The 17,140-nt window shown below is 40.7% G+C and overlaps 3 protein-coding genes across 3 annotated transcripts; 1 reads left to right on the top strand and 2 right to left on the bottom strand.

Annotated features, from left to right (window-relative positions):
• Nucleotides 1-31: 31 nt before the first annotated feature.
• Nucleotides 32-4,475, bottom strand: LOC121908976 (peroxiredoxin-6-like). Its single transcript, XM_042429314.1, has 5 exons — nt 4,199-4,475; nt 3,521-3,677; nt 1,898-2,047; nt 1,630-1,776; nt 32-1,355 (listed from the first exon to the last, which is right to left on the bottom strand). Exons 1-5 carry the CDS (start codon nt 4,288-4,290, stop codon nt 1,173-1,175), a joined length of 729 nt encoding a protein of 242 aa, XP_042285248.1. The 5' UTR covers nt 4,291-4,475; the 3' UTR covers nt 32-1,172.
• Nucleotides 4,476-4,857: 382 nt separating this feature from the next.
• Nucleotides 4,858-8,939, top strand: LOC121908975 (phospholipid phosphatase 6-like). Its single transcript, XM_042429312.1, has 2 exons — nt 4,858-5,250; nt 8,087-8,939. The coding sequence occupies exons 1-2, from the start codon at nt 4,872-4,874 to the stop codon at nt 8,506-8,508; spliced, it is 801 nt and encodes a 266-aa protein (XP_042285246.1). The 5' UTR covers nt 4,858-4,871; the 3' UTR covers nt 8,509-8,939.
• Nucleotides 8,940-10,767: 1,828 nt separating this feature from the next.
• Nucleotides 10,768-13,489, bottom strand: LOC121908974 (myocilin-like). The gene is made up of 3 exons (XM_042429311.1): nt 12,745-13,489; nt 12,165-12,269; nt 10,768-12,076 (listed from the first exon to the last, which is right to left on the bottom strand). The coding sequence occupies exons 1-3, from the start codon at nt 13,232-13,234 to the stop codon at nt 11,274-11,276; spliced, it is 1,398 nt and encodes a 465-aa protein (XP_042285245.1). The 5' UTR covers nt 13,235-13,489; the 3' UTR covers nt 10,768-11,273.
• Nucleotides 13,490-17,140: the final 3,651 nt, after the last annotated feature.

Below are 17,140 nucleotides of genomic sequence, written 5' to 3'. Positions count from 1 at the left end.
TGATGTTCTGGTGGTAGATTTTAGATGCAGGATTTCATATAAACCAGCTGGCAGATGAGAGTTGAAAAGAACCTCTATGGTCCAAAGTCCAGCCAAAGTCAAATACTATCAGTGATCATCAAATATATTCCTAATAAATGGTTAAAATGAAAGAACCGCTCATGCTTTTTTACTGTCACTCTCAGCCAGCATGTTGTGATTTATAATTTATTGTGCTTCAACTCAATAGTGACTCATTCATTTTTAAAAAAAACCCCTGTCCTTTCATCTCTCTTCACTGCATTTTATCTTTCCGTTTCCTGTTGTGACGCCTCCACTGTCCTTAAATTCTCCGGTCTTTGCTGGTAATGGAGAGAAGCCTGCAGTTCCCAGGATCAAAGTCGATAAGCTCTTCACTGATGCTGTCCATCCCGGTGAGGGGGGAACGCCAAATCCTACACAGCTGAGTTAACAGTACTAACTTATGATAGAGGGGGACAGGGAGAGAGCTGCTGGCCAAAGCTAACTCAGAGAGGTCTTAGTCATTGCTGTCTGGATGTAATGACAAAGCAAATTCATTGCCGTAGTTCATCATTTGCTGAATATCACCCTTTAGTCCGATAATGATGAGAAAAACCAGCAACCTAAATGCTTTTATTGTCCCACACAGATTCATAAACTCAACCATTAGAGTAGAGATACAGTAAATCCATGAAACTTTCACTAATTCAAAGTTACTGTATACTCATCAGTCATTAAAACATTTATAAATGTAAGTAACCATTTAAAAATGTAGGTCATCATCTGTGTAAGTAGCACCAGAAACCACTTCCTCTTGCATTGGTCCAAAAAAAGAAGTGCATGGTTGAAAAAAATATTTATAAAACTGATTCAAAATCAATTCTGCTCCTAAATTTTCATACCATACAGTATTACTGCTGCAAAAATATAAACAACTTCTGCCATATATAGTTAAGTTTTTGCTTTATATGTACCCATCTCAACCCCAATCTGTTTAGAGATACTTCCTGAAAAAAGTAGCCTGAACATTAGAAGAGTCCGTAGTATCTGTTAAGGCACTGGTTTTTATTGCATCTGTTTAGTCAGGGACTGATTGACATCTGGATGCCCACTGACTGTGTTTATCTACCTGATAGGGGATAAAAGGATGAAAGTAAAGGAGGACTGCTGGATTAAGGTACAGCCTGTGTGACAGAAGTGAGCTCTGTCTCTGCCTGTGCTTCTCTGCCTGGCTCAGGTGTGTAGCGCAGGTACTTCTTGCCAGAGGGCAGGTCTTTGGTGTAAATGCCAGCCGGGAACAAAGAGGCCGCTTCCTCCTCAGACATGCTGGGAGGGACCATCACACAGTCTCCAGGCTGGAGGAAGACAAACAGGAATAAGATGGGGTTATTCTGGATGGCTGAAAGCAGGTCAGGTCCATTTTTGTTGTTAATTAATGTGGAAACAGGAAGATGAAAGAAAGTGGCTGTTTTCAATCCTCAAATCTTATAAACCAGATGAAAATGATAATTTCATTGTCACTCCTTCATCTAATACACACAGAGTAGCCAGAAAAATAGAAGCATCTGCTGTATTCAGCTGCTGAAATAATTGCTGCCAACTGAGGTCACTTTCAAAGACGTGACATACCTGCCAGTCGGCAGGTGTGGCCACTCGTCTCCCTGCTGTGAGCTGGAGTGAGTCCACCACTCTCAAGATCTCATCAAAGTTACGTCCTGTGGTGGCCGGGTAGAGGAGCGACAGTTTCAACCGTTTGTCAGGGCCAATGATGAACACCTACTTACAAAAAGAGAACGTTGGCTGATCTCTATATAGGCAAGAAAGTAGATAAAATTTGAAGGCTGCAAAGAAGGAAAATTAGATTCTGTGTGTGCACAGAGAGTGTGAAGACGCTCACACAGCGGGCAGTGAGCGGCATGCCATCTTTGTCCTTCTCATCAGGGTCCAACATGCCCAGGGACACTGCCAGCTCCCGTTTCCTGTCCGCTATGATGGGAAAGGGCAACGAGGAGCAGGCAGACTCCTCTAAGTTGTATGCCAAGATGTCCTAGTTAGTACAGAAAGACAAGATTTATTCAAATTAAGTCAGTGCCACAGTGATGGAGCTCAGTTGTCTTATATAAACATCTGTAGTACCAGTCAAAAGTTTGGACACACTTTCTCATTCAAGTGAATGGGGAAGTGTGTCCAAACTTTTGACTGGAACTGTAGAAGTACAATTGGGATAAAACAAAGATTTATTTAAACAAGATTTGGCTATGAGGTTGCTCTTAAAATGGGTGAGATATGTAGTGTACTAATTTGATTTGATTTTAGATAACCCATAACTGTGACTTTTTCCTTAAAGTCTGGTCTGAACACATCCAAATAGTTACATTTGACCATGCCATCTTATCCAGTTTCCCACTTAAACAGTTTTTCCCATTGTGACATATTAAATAGAACTAAACTCAGTTTTATCTTGCATAATTGTAAACTTCGTGTCTTAAAAAAATCCAGCAAGATTGTGATATTTCACATTCAGTACCTCCAGGGTGCCAGCTACAGACGTGTAATGCATTCACTTGAGAAAAAAAGCCATGTTTTTCTGAATTAACGACACAATTATTCTTAGAAAAAGTTTTCTTAGAAAAGTTTTCATGAAAAAATAATTCTGCTTTGTTTTTCTGAATTAACGAGATACCTCAAAATCGTGACTGCGGTAACGCCGCCGTCTGAATTACGTTGCGCCTAAAGTAGTGTAATTACGGTAACGACGGCCTCGCTCACTGAGACGAGGGCCCTGAAAGATACGCGTTTACTGTCATGTTCTTTCTGTGTTCTTTTATGAACATAATTGCACTTTTTTCTCATGTTTGACCCTCTGTAAGTTTTATTTTGCCAATAGCTTATCAGATAAATCTTAAAGACTGCTGGTTCAGATGTTCTCTCTAACAGTATCAGTCATCCCCACTGTACCTGTTCGTGGAAATTGCAAGCTAAAATAACCTCTCAGCTCTATGGGCAGTCTGGTGGGTTTGTTTCATCTATTTCTGGGCTTTGATGAAACATGTTGTCTGTCCTGAGGTGCCTGCGCAAAGCAAAGTCGACAAACTAATAACAACACCATCTATACCACTTAAAGACACGAGTATCTCCCAATGTTTCAAACCAAAACCAACATAAAGCTGGATTAAACAGGCGGGACAGGTTTACTATGAGCTCTCAAGTAGGAATGAAATCTTTTCTTGGAATTTTGAGGTATCTCGTTAATTCAGAAAAACAGAGCATGGCCTAATTATTTTTTCATGAAAAGTTTTCTCAGAATTTCGCATTATCTCGTTGATTCAGAAAAACAGAGCAGATTTTTTTTATGAAAAGTTTTCTCAGAATTTCCGAGATGATTATCACGTTAATTCAGAAAAAATGTAGGGCATTTTTTTTATCTCAAGTAAATGCATTACGCCTCCGTAGCTGGTATTATGGTATGTTTCTCACACACAGATGTGGTGACAGTAAACAGATGCTGCATTTATCACACCTTGGTCCAGCCGTGGTGATCCTCCAGACAGTCGATGGACAGGGCGATCATTTTGACGCCGCGTTTACTGAACTCACTGCAGAGTCTGGCAGCTCGACCCAGCTCCGTGGTGCACACCGGGGTGTAGTCTCTAGGGTGGGAGAACAAGACTCCCCATCTGGAGTGAAAAGAGGGATTAGTGTCAGGTGTATTTCAAGGTCGGAGTTGGTGCTTCTTTAGTGGGGGAGATAATATCTGATATTCACAATCAGGTCTCACTCTGACTCAGCTTCCTCTCCTGTTACCGACCTCTTTTATATTGTGGTAACTATTGTTTCTTATTGTTGCGTTGCAGAATAGGATGAGCCTGAAAGATGCATCTGCAGCCAAACTGACAGGAAGTGACCTCTGAAACATTGAGATGTTTCAAAAATGACGACAGGAGGGACTTTTTGTTGTCATGAGGTCAGCAAATATCAACATGTTTGAAGGTTTTTAGTTTTGTCCTCTGGTCTCTTCAGCTCACTGATGCTTTTCATATTATCTGTCAATCTGACGCAACAACTATAAAGCAGAAGTTAGCCAGGAGTAACAGGAACTGGACATTTGCAATCATACAAGCTCTTTCTCCTGTAAAGTGATTTCTCAATAAGCCAATAAAATCAACAACGAAAAACAATAATCAATGAGCCTACTTACGAATCACCGAGGAATTCATGGAGTTTCATTTTGCCATTGGTGGTCTCTGCTTCAAAATCAGGAAATACATCTCCGAGCAGCAGTCCTGGCATTTTCAGCGTGTCCGTCCGTGGAGGTTGTCTGTCTGTTCAGCTGCAGCTCCGATCACACTTAAAGAGGAGGCGCATACTTCCTCTGAACAGACAACTCCGTTTACATAAGCATCCACTTTGCATATAATAGGCTCATAAAATGTGATGCGTTCAGGTCGCGCTTTAGGTAAATGGCGCCGTTAAGGATTTAAATATTTTATTAGAGTGCAACACTTCTCCACCAGAGGATGGTCATGTATTGTTAAAACTATATTTAATCATAAAATAGACGTGAATGGCAAGTCTGAAACATCATAGACTAAATTGCGTTTGGTTGAGAAGTAACTTAAAGACATTTCAAATAGTTAACACAATTTTAAAACGCATGACTAGTTCAATGACATGTCAATAGGAAGAATAATTTAGCCACGTGACCAGAGCAGTCCAGGTCTAAACTGGGAGCGTTTTATCCACCATGCGGAGTGTCCAGTTTTCAGGATGTTTTGCGTCTGAGCGCAGCAGGATTAAAGTGTTTACTGGCCACAGGTGGTCCATAAAGAAGGGCGGATATATATTTCTAAGGACACTTTGTCAAACGAAAAATGTCCTCAGCAGTGTCCAGACGGAATAGCTGCCGTGGAAATCAGTGTGGAAACCGGGCATCATCTGAGTGCCATGTCCGCCGCCGGGGCTCCAGCTGTTCTTACTTTTCCCCCGGAGCGCAAACTGAGGACTTTTCAGTCAGTCTGAGACAGTCGATATTTACTATAACGCTCCGGTTTCTGTTGGCTATAGATCTGTGGCTGTCCAAGCGGCTCGGAGTATGCGCCTCTGAGGAGTCTCCATGGGGCAGCATAAGGCCCCTGGTGCGACTGGTGGAGTTCTCCGGGCATGTCATCCCGTGGCTCATCGGCACTCTGTACACGCTGCTCGGTGGAGAAACTGTGGCGGAGCAAGAGATCATGTTGAATTTGGCCCTGGGTGAGCAAATGTGTGCCCACTGTTTTGAATTGGGGGGGATCAAGAAAGACTCCAGCAAGATTGTCGAGGCTGGACTTAACTTTGGTTTAGATTTCCTTTAGAATTAGATCTAAATGAAATTAATTTTCCTGCTGTTTCATTCAGCCTTGCATTTGGCATTCCAGATAACTTTTGCGCATTTATCTTGAACTCAGCAGACGATGGAGTGCACATTATAAGCTTTCAACCTGCTATCATTTGGGTGTCTGTTGTTTAACTCCACATTAGCGGCGGTGGAGCCAATGCGTAATTACGCACATTTGTACCAATTCCAAAGTGAAGCTGTTGGCAGTCACCAGTGGCTTTATTGAGGTCTTTTCAAAACTGAGTAATGATAATGACTGTTTAAATAGCACAACATAACAGACCAAAGCTGCATCGGTCAACTCAATTGTTATGGTCAGAGGCTGTTTGCACGCCCCCGTGACCGAGAGACAGCCACAGCACAGCCATGGAAACTTTTCTCCTTGGAGCCGCAGCTGATAGCATCTGTGGCCACTGAGTGACATGCAAGCGACACGAGTGATGCTTTATTTGCATGTGTAGATTATATTTGATGATTGACAGCTTTGAGGTCAAGTCCTGTGCTGTTATACTGTACTGTGATGAAGTGAAATACCAGAGCTATTCTTGGCGCATACAGGACTACTGTTTTGGAAATACTGGGGCTAGTAGCCTGAACTCTTCTTATGTGTTAAATCAAACAGAAATAAATGAGGTTTTCATTTCAAAAGAAAGACATTTTAGGGTATTGTTACTATTTTTGTTAATTATATTGTATTTTACATTTGCTGTTAGTCTTGTACAAGGTCACACGTGAAAAGTCCAACAGTAGCATGTTTAAATCTTTAATTAGAGCTCAGCACCACTTTCTAATAAGGTGACCTTTATAAAGATTTTATGAGTAGTAAGTACTAGTATTATTAATAGTTAAAACATCGTTTGTTAAAGCTTTATATATCACTTGACAAGAAAACGTTGAAATTTCCAAGTCGTGAAAATCGTTTTTGCTGGTGTTTATTGTCCAGCGAGTCATCTGCTTTGTCTTTGTATATCTTTGATTCATCAGTAAGATTGATTAATGTGTTGTAATTGTGTTGTATCCTTTTATTAAATATCTGGTTAGGATTTATAACTGCAGACTTGGTGGCTTATTAAGAAGTATTTATTAGGCAAGGCAAGTTTATTTGTATAGCAAATTTCAACAACAAGGCAATTCAAAGTGCTTTACATAGAGCATAAAAGGCATCAAAACAGAATATAAAAGCAACGCAAGTAAAAAGACATATAAAAACAATTAAAAAGTGTTAAATTTGGAGATAAAAAGGGAATAAGACAGATAAAACAAGAGAATAAACGTTACAGTGCAGTGTAAAATATTAGCCCTCAAATTTTGTTTAATAAAAGGCAGTGGCAAACAGAAAAGTCTTCAGCTGTGATTTAAAAGAACAGAGTTGCAGCAGACCTGCAGTTTTCTGGAAGTTTGTTCCAGATATGTGGAGCATAAAAACAGAACGGTGCTTCTCCATGTTTAGTTTTGACTCTGGAGACAGAAAGCAGACCAGTTCCAGATGACCTGAGAGGTCTGTATGGTTCATAATGTAGCAGATCAGAAATGTATTTTGGCCCTAAACCATTCAGTGCTTTATAAACCAACAGCAATATCTTAAAATCTATTCTTTGACAGACAGGAAGCCAGTGTAAAGATCTGAGAACTGGAGTGATATGATCCACTTTCTTGGTCTTAGTGAGGACTTGAGCAGCAGCGTTCTGAATCAGCTGCAGCTGTCTAATTGATTTTTTTAGGTAGACCTGTGAAGACACTGTTACAGTAGCTGAGTCTACTGGAGATAAATACATGGACAAGTTTTTCCAAATCCTGCTGAGACATAAGTCCTTTAATTCTTGATATATTCTTCAGGTGATAGTAGACTGACTTTGTAATATTCTTAATGTGGCTGTTGAAATTCAGGTCTGAGTCCATGACTACACTAAGATTTCCGGCTTGGTTTGTGGTTTATCACATTACCGATTGAAGCAGAGTGCTGACCTTTAAACATTCTTCCTTTGCTCCAAAAACAATTACTTCAGTTCTGTCTTTGTTTAATTGAAGAAAATTCTTGCCTTTATAATGGGTGTCTCATTAGAGAGTGATACCTGAAGTTCTGGATTAGTTAACTAGAGGTTTATAACTGCCCAATTAAGCTTGTATTTTACCCAAATATCCATTTTACTCTAGTACATTTCAGAGGCAAACATTGTACTTTTTAATTCACTACATTTATTTGACACCTAGTTACTGGTTACTTTGCAGATTATAATTTTACATACAAAATATGTCACGAACTTATAAATAAAGGGATGAATTGCTATAGATGAAACTACCCAGCATTATATAGAATAGTTCAGATTAGCCCACCCTTCACCTGACGCAAAGAAAATACAAATACAATACTGTAATATTGAAGCCATGAATGTCATAATATTTGGATACTTAGAGAAGCCATTCTGCTGCATAATGACTGCTTTTACTGACACATTTTGCTGATGATATTTCTGTATTACTTGAGTAAAAAGATTTGGAATTAATTTCATTTGTAATGGTGTATTTTTCCATTGCTAGTAAAGAATCTGCTGTGAAAGACAGAGGAGAAACTAGGTTGCAGAGTGATGTCGTAGAATGGATTACTTTAAAATGCAGTTTCACTGAGAGGAAATGTTTGTCAAGGGAGAATATGAGTTCTCAGGATGTAATGAAACCTGAAACCAATGTTGTCTCTTTCTTTCCTCCTCACAGCTCTGCTGTTGGATTTGTTGCTGGTGAGAGTTGTAAAGAGTCTGGTCAGACGTCGAAGGCCTGCCAAGAACCGTTCAGACATCCTCTCCACCTTCTTCGTGGAGCGCTACTCCTTCCCCTCAGGCCACGCCACACGGGCGGCTATGTGTGCCCGGTTCCTCCTCGCCCAGCTGGTGGACACAGCCTCCATGCGGGTGCTAGTGGTGGGATGGGCCGGCCTGGTGAGCCTCTCCCGGCTTCTGCTTGCCCGACACTATGTAACAGATGTGGGCTTTGGTTTGGCTATGGGCTACTGCCAGTACAGCATAGTGGAGAGGTTGTGGGTGAGCTGGGACTGCCTGCAGGACCTACTGCTCGTGAGGCTGCGAGAGAGACTCAACAGAGTTTATGGTGGACTCTGGATGGCAGAGTGGAAACATTAGGTTTGGTGGAACTGTGTGTATGTGGGGAAAATGTGTAGCATGAGTGTGTAATTCAAAATTCCCTGCTGTTTGAAAAAATGAACTTTATTTATTATTGTATCATAGCAAAGTTAGTTGAATGTGCTTATATTTTGTTTATCTGTATCTATTTTTAAAGGTGTTTGTTAGTGTATTATTGTATTTTTTTAAAGGAATTCAGTGAAAATATTGAAATGAATGGCTTAGGTAGTCACTTGTGGGTTGTAGCTAGATGTACCTGCAGCTTATTTGCACAATTTTATTGATGATACATGGACTTAATTCCACAATGCTGAAACCAAAGCAGGATTTTATTAGAGCCTTTTTTTTTTTTCAAAAAAACAAGTCTATTAAAGTTGACTGTGTAACATTAACAGATGCAGTTGTATATCTTACTGAGAGATCACAGGGAGTTTGTGGCTGAGTATGAAAAATGTCACCGGCACACTGCTTCCTGGTAAAGTGAGAATTTCTGCTTACTGTGTGGTGGAACGATGTCTCATAAGGAGGTATGTGGTTTTGAGTCGTTACAGTCTAGTGGGTCAACTTTATCTGTGTGAACGCTGGTGGGGGAAGTCAACTCACACTCACCCAAGTTTCCATCAGCTGCTGCTGAGTCTCCTGACTGTCATTAAAACTCATCCCATCTCCTCTTACAGTGTTGAAATGCTAACCGCCATCTTTAACGTAATGTTGCAGCTTCCAGACTAAACTGTACAAATACTTGGTAAATTCATGTAGTTTTGTATTTCAACTGTTTGAGAGATCTTAGTCCAGACAAGTCCTGTGTTTAGTCCTACTTGGAACTGAAGGGTGTGCATTTATAATGCAGGTGCAGACAGTTGTCTACAGAGGGCAGCATATAACTAGAATATGGCCAAAGTGCAGCACTGGAGTCATAATTGTATCATTTTCACAACTGATAGGAACTGAAGATTTTGAAAGTGATAAATGGTCATTGTGCTATCTGCTTTATGTTGATGGATATAACTGGATATAGTTACCATCATGTTTGGATACATTACTGTTGAAATTTGCAGCATTGACTACCACAAAACAAAACACAATAACTATCAAACAAACAAACAAACAAAAAACTGTTACAGATTTTAAGCAAATTGTTGCAAAGTATTTTATATTCAGGCTCTGATATTTCCAGGTAATGGTGTCAACTGTTGAAGTTAAAAGGTATATGACATACTAAATTAATATTCTATCATTACCTACCTTATGATGCAATTAAACATATTTATATGTATATATATGTAGATCAATTTGCAATTATATAATTGACCATGTCCACTTCCACCAATTTTACCCAAATACCAAACTTAGACTCATACTGTCATCAGGGTACAGGCCCATATGTACTGATGTTCATGACCCTCTATGGAGTCATCATAGAGAAACACATATTTCTGTTTTATGGGCCGCCTGTGACTACATCTGGATGAACTTATGTACCATAAATTTTGTTGCTTTTGTGGTGCTTTTGTAGTACATTGACTATGCACAAATATTGTGTCAGGTTTTGTTTTTTTCAAGTTTCATGAATCAAGGTCAAAGGTCAGTGACATGTGGCTGCCAGCAGTGCTAAGCCCCAGCCAACTTCCAATTCAGTGTCATAGCTTAAATGTTTAAATATTCATTAAAATAGTTATTGTTCAATTCACTTTATTTTATATTTAACGTGTTGTTAAATGTCTTTAATATCACTGATGTTATGCTTTACACTTGGTGCCCCCATGTGGCCAACTGAGATCATGTTTACTGGTATAATTAATGCAATTTATTTATATTTTCTAATCAAAGTTCACTAAAACATAAAGAGACTGCATTTTATCAGGTTATTATTTAAGACATATGTAAGCATACAACAGGACTCTCACTTCAACTGGGCAGGACACTATCTACACTCTATACATGTGCTATATATACATCTACTTCTTTATCTTTATCATGTGCATTTTATCAGATAAATGTACACAAGTAATATGATTATTGTAGATCCTTTATTGTGGTGTCCATAATACCAAAACTCCTTATTTTAACTATTGATAGCCTACGTTTTTATAATTTGCATGTAAATATTTTATGAAACATTGTATTTCTTCATCTGGTAAGTATTTTAAAATAAAAATATTACATAAAATAATGAGCACAGAAAAACTATGTTTTGGAGAAATTCCATGTTTTAATAGCAACAACAAGCAATTTCCAGAATAAGATACATGTCCTGTGTGTCCCCCTCTATTCAATGTGCATTAATTAATCCACACTCTTCATTCACTCCATCATATTATCAGACAGAATAACAGGTAGCATAACATGTCTGCTCAATATTTGTCAAGAATGTGTGTCTGAATAGGCACCAAATTATGACTCAGACAAGATTATACTATTTACATTTTTATTGAGAACTTAAATAACAGGAACCTTTATTAACTGATAACAAAAATATTTCACAATTTCAAACCATGTTTACTGTTAACTTTACTGCAATAATTACAGAAATCATAATTGGTTGTATCTCAGCTACATTGCTGCTTTATGAATATTTATGTATGGTCATAATAGATCTTATTTACAATAGTGTATAGAAAAATAGATTCTAGTGTTGAAAAACAAACATGTCATGTCAAAGCCTTGCAATATTCAAAATTTAAATGATTATGTTTGATCTCATTGACATGATCCTGCATCAGCACAGTCCAGTAAACAGCAGTCCCTTTCTGTTTTTGTCCCCTTTAGCTGCTGCCATGGCTTGCCCTGCCCAGTCTGATGTCATAGGTGACCATGTGGAAGTTGTCCCAAGCGTACAGCTTCCTCTGGATGTGGTTGTAGTCCACCATGCTGTTGTAACGGTACTTGTTCTTGAAGGGCACAGTGACAGCACGCCCCTTGCCGGTGGCTGTGTCAAACACATAGTTGATGGTGGTGTTGGGTGCTGTGTAGCTGGCCACCGTGTACAAATGTCCGCATACCATGAAAGCATTGGCCACTGTGTTCTTCCTGATGTTGGTCTCCCAGCTCTTCTTCACCTCCAGGCTCTCTAGGTCAAGCTGGGAAATCACAATGGCACCCTTTGCCTTGCTTGTGCTGTAGATGGCCCACAGACCTTGCTCATCCACTGCCAGGTCGATGTCCGTGTAGCCACCCCAGGAGTAAGGGTACTGGCCGTGGAAGCCAGCGTGAGGTAGCTCTATGCGTGATGCCAGGCTCTCAGAGGCCAGGTCATAGCGGATCAGGGTACGGCTGCGTTTGCGCTGGTAGTAGAAGGAACCACGGTACATTGTTGCCCCAGTGCTCTCCACAGGCTCTGGAAGGACCAGGACCTTCATAGGGAAGCCACGGGAGAACTGTTTCATATCTTCATATGCGAAAAGCTGACGGACGTCTTTGCCCACTGTGTCGATTCGCCACACGGTCTTATTGGTGTACAGAGGGCCTTGGGGTTCGGGATCCTGCAGCCACACTCCATACTTCCCTGTGATCCCGTCAGCCTTCCTGTGTAACACAGGATCTCCCACTGACAGCAGCTCTCCACAGCCTATAAGAGAGTTCAACTTTATGGTATCATATATGTACAATGGTTTCAAACACTCATGACATCACCATCAGAAAAGCCTGAACTTTACCTGTGAAGTTGTGATTTCCCTCAGGAATGAGGTGGGATGCTGGGACCTCCGTTACCTCAGCCTTCATCTCCTGGTATGCACCATTGCTAAAATCATAGGCAGGGTCTGGTAGAAATAAAATGAAGGAGAAATACATGAAAGGAATTTTAATGACTTTCTGGCTAGTATGAACTATAGGCTATATGTATATATAGGTAGTAAACTACAGATAAAGCAGAGTCACCCCTTGTACTTAGATAAAGTCTCAGTGCCTCATTTATTTGTCTCAGAGCCCAGCAGGTTCCCCTATAACCGTGCTATTGCCCTCCTTGAAATGATCATGTGCGCGTAAACAGGCATGCATGAGTGACAAAGCCGTAAAAGAAGAGTTGGTGTTGTAAATTCCAATGCACTTACTCAACCTGGGAAAGCTAACTGCAACCTGACCTGATGCCCTGGGAGACTTTTCATAATCTAAGTCAACCTCAAAGATATTTATCAGAAAAAATAAAAAGACAGAAAGGGCACAGCAGTGTTGTGATTAAAAAGAATTCAGGATTTGATTTGTGTCTGCTTTCCCTTTACTCTCTGATATACATACCATTAGCAGGTCTGTGGCTGTTTTCATGCTGAGCCCCCCCTGAGGAGTGTGACTGCTCGCAGGGTTTCTGCCTGAGGCTCTCTGCCTCCTGGCTCAGCTCAGCTACCCTCCTCTGGAGCTCCTGGACCTGCCTGTTCAGACGCTCCTTGTCTTGCTGCAGCTGGTTTCTTTCCCCTATAACCTGGGAGTAAGCTTCCTGGAGACCTTCTTCACCCTTAGCCCCGACCTCAGTCCTGGTGTCTGTGTCTACTCCTGCAATCAGGCGGCTGACCAAAGCTTCCAGCAGGGTGAGCCGGGACAAGACTCCATCAGTCTCTGGTTTCCCACTACCCCCAGGGCAGCTGGCCTCCTCTGGACTTTCCACGGTGAAGGTGTAGTGGCAGCGTCCGGCTGGGTCATTGGAGCGGTGGAGGGAGGCTCGGTCTTCGGCCTGGCTGTGGCTGGCTAGAGTTAAGAAGGACAGACACAGGAGAGACACCTGGAGCCACATTCTGAAGGGTCAGACTGAGTCTATAGTCTTCTGTTTTGGGGATATTTGCAAGGATGAAGGACTCCTCAAATGTATATCTTTTCTTTCTTTAGCTAGTCTTTTCCCCACCTGAGTATCTCTGGTCAGTGCAGGTCAGTGTCTGAATCCCAGCAATGCTGAGAGTAGGATATTTATACAGTTAACTGTCACAGAGTGGGAGGGGACGAGGACTGTGGCAGGGAGTGAAATAGTCAGGGGGTGTGGAGTGTGTTTGAGTCCACGTGTTTCTTCTTTTTTACTGGTGGTGGGGTGAGGTGTGCTGAAAGGAGCAAACAATGTGAAAATCACACAGTATCAGTGGAAAAATACACAATTTAATGTTTGTCTGTTTTTTCCTGTGGAAGATTCTTTTATTGTGTCTCAGTAGTTGATATGTCTCTGCAGGTTGTTTTGACTGGAAAGCATCTCTTTTATGTGTCTACTGGCTGTCACCTGCAGAGCTGTTTACTTCCTCCGTAACTGATAGTTTTACTATTAAACCAGGGTGTGATTTACTGTAAACCCAGTTTATGACCTGGGTACGGGGTGAAATCTGGGCTCGAGGGCAAGTGTTTAGGAATCCAGGAATCTGCAGCCACTATTTGCCATCTAGGCTTGACAGCGAGGCAACATGGTCTTTCAAAGGACCTGAGGGTACACTGGTACTCATCTGCCCGCACCACAGCTGGGCAGGATGTCTGGTACAGGAGGATGGGCTGGCTGTCTGGCAAGAAAATCGTGGTTATTCTTCTTTTCTTCCTACCAAAGCTCATACTTTCCACACATCCCCAAATGCTTTTAAATCATGGATTCTTACTGGACACATTATAGTGGAAACATAACTTTTTGATTATAACAATCCAAGAGCCGCTCTGAGAGGCTGCACAGCGGTGCTTTGAGCTAAATGCTGATGTCAGTGAGCACCCTGGTAGCCTACTGGTTACGATGCATACCACATAGCTATTATGTCTGTGGTTCGTTTCTGGCCATGGACATTTGTTGCATCTCATATCCCTCTTTCTACCCCAGCTTCCTGTCTCTTTGCATTTTCACCTGTCAAATAGAGGCAAACAATGCCAAAACATATTCTTTAAAAAATGCTAATTTCAACATGCTAACATTCTCACAATGGCAGTACACAGTACACATGCTGAAGCTAAGCAGGTCTAATATTTACCATGGTTACTGTCTTAGTTTAGCATGTTAGCATGCTAACATTTGTTTATTAGCGCTAAACACAAAGTACAGTTGTGGTTGATGGGACTGTAATTGATTTTGGAAGCTATGTAGTCATTAACCAAAGTATTGGACAAACTGAAATTTTGATGATTGTGCTAAATGTTATTATAATTCATCCTGATAGGAATGTGAGTGTGTGTATAAAATTTCATGGCAATCCGTCTAATAGTTTTCGGAAGAATCCTCCCTTATGGCTTTGCTCTCACACGAGACATGTGGCTCATCCACGTGAAACATCTGCGACTTGGAGAGGGGAAATAGCAAATATATCAACACTGGAGTCCAACACGAATGTACCCATAGTAAGTGTACAAAAACCACCAGTGGCTGTTATTAACTGGTACTGGAACTGGCACTTCCTCTCAGTTTGTCTCCACTTTTCTGTATTTTTCCATAATCAAAATGCTGTGTCTGTCCTCCATGACCATTACAAAATATTTCATGTAAATACCGACAGCAGCAGCAGCAGCAGTTTCACCCCAAAGCAGCTTGCAGCACATCTGTGTTTGGTTCCACAAGATCAGTCTGCTGCCTAGTTAACCTGTCCATTTTATGGCCCATGGAAAGTCACCAGTATTCCACAAAGTTTTCACTTCTGAAGTGTGTTTTTCTTATATAACATTACGACTCCTGTAAAAGTCAGCCCCAGCCCCTTTGTCGGCCCTAAAAAATTCAGAAGATCCCAACGTGTGCACAATCTCTTCCACAGACAGTCTCTCTCTAGATGCTGAAGTAGCTCTGCAGGGAGCCTGGAATCCATGTTTGCCTGCTGAAATGTTCAACGTGCACATCTTAGCAGAGCTAAGAATACTCATTTTAATGATGATGGCTCTTACAGTATGTTACAATTTGGTTTCTCCATACTGGGATTCCATGTCCTGCAGCTGCAATTAGATACAATTATTTTCCTAACATGCAGGATTTGTTGCTTCATTTTTATTTATGATTTAACCCTCAAAGATTCAGTTTCCCACTTTTATTTTGTTTTAAGTATATTTTTATTCCATGGTCTGACTGATATACTGTATATTATCAGCATGTTACAGCTCTTCATTGAAGCCATAGGAGGTTAACACTGATTAATATATTCAAACTCAAGACTTCATTTCATGCCATGATTTTTTTAAAGCTGCATCATTCTTTCAAATGGAAACATTCTTCTTATCTTGTCCGTCATTTTATACACATTTTCCCAAAATGGAGCCTGACATAAAGAGTATCTTTGAAAACTATGGCATCTTCACTGCAATTTAAATACAATTCTATGGGTTTGAAACAGTGTTGATTAACCCATCATTGTATTTCCTAAAGCAGTGGTTAGACAAAGTGGTAGACAAATAACCCAGTTTTAACTGTTACTGTAGAGTTAATTATGAATATGAATAATAGGTGAAGAACAAATTATTGATATCAGATAAACAGTAGAAGATATCTGTTATTTTAAGCAGTAATTTTACAAACCTCTAAGCCTCCCAGAATTCTTGGCAGTACAGGATTTCCACTATTCTGGAGGGACATTTTACTGCTGCCTTTGTTTAAATATGAATCACATAATATTATGCAACAGGAAAAAGTTGGGAGAGCTGTTGGGGACAATGACATCACAGAAGAAAAACAAAACAGATGAGAGAAACAGTGTGATTGCTGCATCAGGACCGATGTGGAAAATGAAATTGTCGCCATTAGAGCTTTTTACACAACATCCAGTATAATTTGATTATTGATTTAGACGTCAGGCTGAATGGATCTTACAGAGAAGGAAAGTGGGCTTGGTGGCAAATTAAATGGCGTGCCAGTTCTCTCACACTGAGTCTTAAAGACAGTGACAACATCATTTTCCAGTGGCTGATGAAATTTGAGTAGCGCCCACATGGAACAATTATTGGCATGCCAGACGTACATTTACAGGTGTGAAGTGTTGCATAATGCACTTTTACATGGGTGCCAGACTCGCTCGTTGATTTTCAATATAATGCAGACATGAAGCAGTCAGTCATCAGAGGTGTGCACTCAGTGGTTTAACACCCTTTAACACAACCTCCCACCTGAACATAAAATTCCACCTCAGTGCTCAGACTGAAACTACGGAAGTTGAGCCTGAATGCTTGTTCTCTGAAAGTCTGTGTGTTTTCACGTTTATGAGAGAGAGTGATGAAGAATGAGACAGTCTTGATGCTTTGCATGTGTTGTGATCTAAGGTGCCGAAACTCAAATGAGTCATTGTGCTTGATTCATGGTGAGCAATTGATGGATTAAAGGAAAAATGAGCATTTATGACTATCATTTATATAATTTAGTGTTCATTAAACAAAACCACAGGGGGACAGTGTGAGGTGTTTTTGACACGAGCATTAAAAATGGCCTGCTGTCTGTTGTGACTACGAGGGTATAATCACTGTGGATCACACACGCCCACACACACAAAATCTCACAGCGCAGTAGGTGTTGTTTGGTCTTTGACAGCTCAGTACAGGTGTTACACCAGAGGTTCTCATTACTGATACAGACAGACTGGCATGGCACCAGAGTGTCACAGACAGTCTCACATGCATAGATAAACACATACTGTAGATAAGACACAACTGACATAACACAGTAGTGAGACAACAGATTTAACACTTGGTGTCAGGTACTGTAGGTGTTTAGGAG

The sequence above is a fragment of the Thunnus maccoyii genome, chromosome 12 (assembly GCF_910596095.1).
Source record: "Thunnus maccoyii chromosome 12, fThuMac1.1, whole genome shotgun sequence".
Lineage (NCBI taxonomy): Eukaryota > Metazoa > Chordata > Actinopteri > Scombriformes > Scombridae > Thunnus > Thunnus maccoyii.
The sequence above is the reverse complement of the archived record's forward strand: the minus strand, read 5'-3'. Positions and strand labels throughout refer to the sequence as shown.

Coding starts and splice junctions, on each gene's coding strand:
- LOC121908974 (XM_042429311.1), bottom strand. CDS start 13,234: ATGTGGCTCCAGGTGTCTCTCCTGTGTCTGTCCTTCTTAACTCTAGCC. Junction 12,270..12,744: donor CAGCCACAGACCTGCTAATG/GTATGTATATCA, acceptor TATTTCTACCAG/ACCCTGCCTATGATTTTAGC. Junction 12,077..12,164: donor GGGAAATCACAACTTCACAG/GTAAAGTTCAGG, acceptor ACTCTCTTATAG/GCTGTGGAGAGCTGCTGTCA.
- LOC121908975 (XM_042429312.1), top strand. CDS start 4,872: ATGTCCTCAGCAGTGTCCAGACGGAATAGCTGCCGTGGAAATCAGTGT. Junction 5,251..8,086: donor CATGTTGAATTTGGCCCTGG/GTGAGCAAATGT, acceptor TCCTCCTCACAG/CTCTGCTGTTGGATTTGTTG.
- LOC121908976 (XM_042429314.1), bottom strand. CDS start 4,290: ATGCCAGGACTGCTGCTCGGAGATGTATTTCCTGATTTTGAAGCAGAG. Junction 3,678..4,198: donor CATGAATTCCTCGGTGATTC/GTAAGTAGGCTC, acceptor TTTTCACTCCAG/ATGGGGAGTCTTGTTCTCCC. Junction 1,356..1,629: donor CCACACCTGCCGACTGGCAG/GTATGTCACGTC, acceptor GTCTTCCTCCAG/CCTGGAGACTGTGTGATGGT.